Here is a 2,872-nt window from a genome sequence, read left to right as displayed (position 1 = left end):
GACAGAGGATGTGTGTGTGCGTGAGCAAGAGAGCATGCGCGGATGTGCATGTGTGACCAGGCCATGTCCTGAGGTCCTATTCTATCCTCTGTCTCCTCAGTCTCATTGTCCTGCGGTCCTATTCTATCCTCTGTCTCCTCAGTCTCATTGTCCTGCTGCCCTATTCTATCCTCTGTCTCCTCAGTCTCATTGTCCTGCGGCCCTATTCTATCCTCTGTCTCCTCAGTCTCATTGTCCTGCGGCCCTATTCTGTCCTCTGTCTCCTCAGTCTCATTGTCCTGCGGTCCTGTTCTATCCTCTGTCTCCTCAGTCTCATTGTCCTGCTGTCCTATTCTATAAAAGGATGGGAGAAGATAGGAAAGGAGAGGATGGGTGGAGGGGAGCAGGATGAGAGGTATGTAACAGGTCATAAAATATACTGAACAAAGCATCAAACTTCAAGCACTGATTTATAAGGAATCTTTAATAAAAGATAAACGTGTTACACCCTGGCAAAGAGGATACAGACACATGATGCGCACGCAAGCAAGCACACACACACACACACACACACACACACACACACACACACACACACACACACACACACATACTGTATGTCTTACTATACTTGTGAGAACTTTTTGGGGACCAACAATTGATTCATAATCCTATTTTCCTTAACCCTAAACCTAACCCTAATCCTTATCCTAACATTCACCCCTAACCCCTAACCCTAACCCTAATTCTAATTCTAACACTAACCCATAACCTAATTCCTAAACCTTAAAAGCATTTTTGCAAGTGAGTACCGGCAATATTTCCTCACTTCCCTGAATTTTAGTTGGTTTACTATTCTTGTACTCACAAGTATAGTAAAATGTGTACATACACACACACACACATACACACACAAAACACTGCCCGATAGGGAAAATGCAGAGAAAACCATAGGGACAGAGTTATCTTCAAGGCCTTAACAGTCAGAACTGCAAGATTCATTTAGGCCTGGCCTCAATCCGTGGCGTGCTACACCGCAGGTCACTATACAACCAACAATGCAGCTTTTAAAGGCATTTGCCCCGACATTCACGGAGATCGTATTCATGGTAAACATCTTGTGGGCCTCCTTTTTTAAAAGATTGTTAGGGTGCGTGGAGGATTGAATCCCAGCCTTAGTATTTGGCAGGAAATGGTGACGGTTGGCTGTGATTGGTTAACGATGTATACAGTATGCAGAACTACACGATCAGGAGTTTTTCCTTGTAATGAAGGTCACCTGGTCAGGAAAAACTCCAGGTCCTGATATAAGACACCATGACGCCCACACACAGTAATAATGACAAAAGGAGAGAGAACAAACAGTGTATTTACAAAACATCATAATTATTTTTGGCCTTGATTCAGAGCAGTAAAGCTATAAGTACGAACACTACAGTATGTATAATGTTGCTATCACGTAATCAACACAGATTTTGGATATCTTGAATGCCAAAGAGGGAAAAAACTCTTCTGATTCACAGGTCTCTCATGGGTCTTGTTGTTTTATGTAGGCTGCGTTGCTATGTGAACGACCAGTCGCAGTCATAGCCTATCAGACGCTACGCTGGTGATCCACCCCCCCTTTCACACTCTCCTGTAGTGACTTCCTAGACTTTATTAGGACATAATATCTGTCACTTAGCAGATGTTTTTTGCAAAGCCACTAACAGAACAGTGTGTGAGTGAATATGTCTTTAATATGTGTGTATGATCCTTGTGGGAAGTGAACCAATTACCATGGATTTGCTAGCGCCACACTCTTACCAACTTTGGGGATGGTGCGGGAGAGGGAGAGGGAGAGGGAGAGGGATGTAGAGGGATGTAGAGAAAACACCTCGCAGAACAGAGCTGTGATACCAGGTAAATATCTTAGAATTATACATAAAGTTCATCAATGTCATGGCAACTCCATAGAGAAAAGGAGTGAAACAAGGAGAGGAAAGAAGAGGAGCAGGAGAATACGGAGAGAAACAAGGACAGGAAAGAAGAGGAGCAGGGAGATGAGGGTAGGAGAGAAAAGAGAGGAGGAAGTGGGAGAGGAGGAGAGAAAAGAGAGGAGAAAGTGGGAGAGGAGGAGAGAAAAGAGAGGAGGAAGTGGGAGAGGAGGAGAGAAAAGAGAGGAGGAAGTGGGAGAGGAGGAGAGAAAAGAGGAGGAAGTGGGAGAACAGGAGGAAAAAGAAGGGTAAAGGTAGAACAGAACAGACCAGGAGCGGATTTAAAAAAAGAGAAGGAATGAGAGGAGGAGGAAAAGCAGATTTGTGGAGAAACCGGAGGAAGAGGAGGAGTGTGTCCCAATAATCTCTCCTTCTTCCTGAAGTGTGCACTCATTTGCTACTCCCCACAAATGTAAATATATTGGATTAGTGTAAGCATGGGCTACAAGGAGGTTCCATATACCAATCATTTCCTTTCAAATCCATGAAGGGAAGTGAACAAGTGCACACTTCAGGAGAAAGGGGGGATTTTTGAGCCGCAACCATGGAGATTGAGTAATAGGAAGGGAGGAACAGGGTGAAATGTCAGGTTAAAGGTGAGAGGTGAGAGATCAGGGGTTAGAGGTTAAAGCGTTCCCTCATCCAGCAGTTTGTTGATCCCATTGCAGATCTTCCTCAGGTACAGTCTGTACTCCTCTCTGTCTCCGTACAGCTCGGCCAGGAACTCCCCGTGGGCAAAGTGGTTGAACACGTGGTCGATGCGAGTGTGCGACCGCAGGGTCAGGTGCTGCTCCACCAGCGCATGCAGAAGATCCCGGCATTCCAGCAGCAACTCTGACAGAATGTGGTGGTCGAACGTGTAATCCACCTCGTAGAAGCTGACTGCCGTCATGGCCGCATGGTTCATCTTCTTCTTG

The 2,872-nt window shown here is 45.4% G+C and overlaps 1 protein-coding gene across 1 annotated transcript in view; it reads right to left on the bottom strand.

Moving 5' to 3' along the window:
- Positions 1-445: 445 nt before the first annotated feature.
- Positions 446-2,872, bottom strand: part of LOC106562529 (tumor necrosis factor alpha-induced protein 8-like protein 3) — a 47,974-nt gene continuing 45,547 nt past the window's right edge. Inside the window, exon 2 of the mRNA XM_014127463.2 lies at positions 446-2,872. This exon is cut by the window's right edge and continues 271 nt beyond it. Coding sequence (XP_013982938.1) covers positions 2,581-2,872 — 292 coding nt within the window. The 3' untranslated portion in view covers positions 446-2,580.

Source organism: Salmo salar, chromosome ssa11, assembly GCF_905237065.1.
Source record: "Salmo salar chromosome ssa11, Ssal_v3.1, whole genome shotgun sequence".
In the NCBI taxonomy this organism is placed as follows: domain Eukaryota; kingdom Metazoa; phylum Chordata; class Actinopteri; order Salmoniformes; family Salmonidae; genus Salmo; species Salmo salar.
This window is presented reverse-complemented; position numbering and strand designations above follow the sequence as displayed.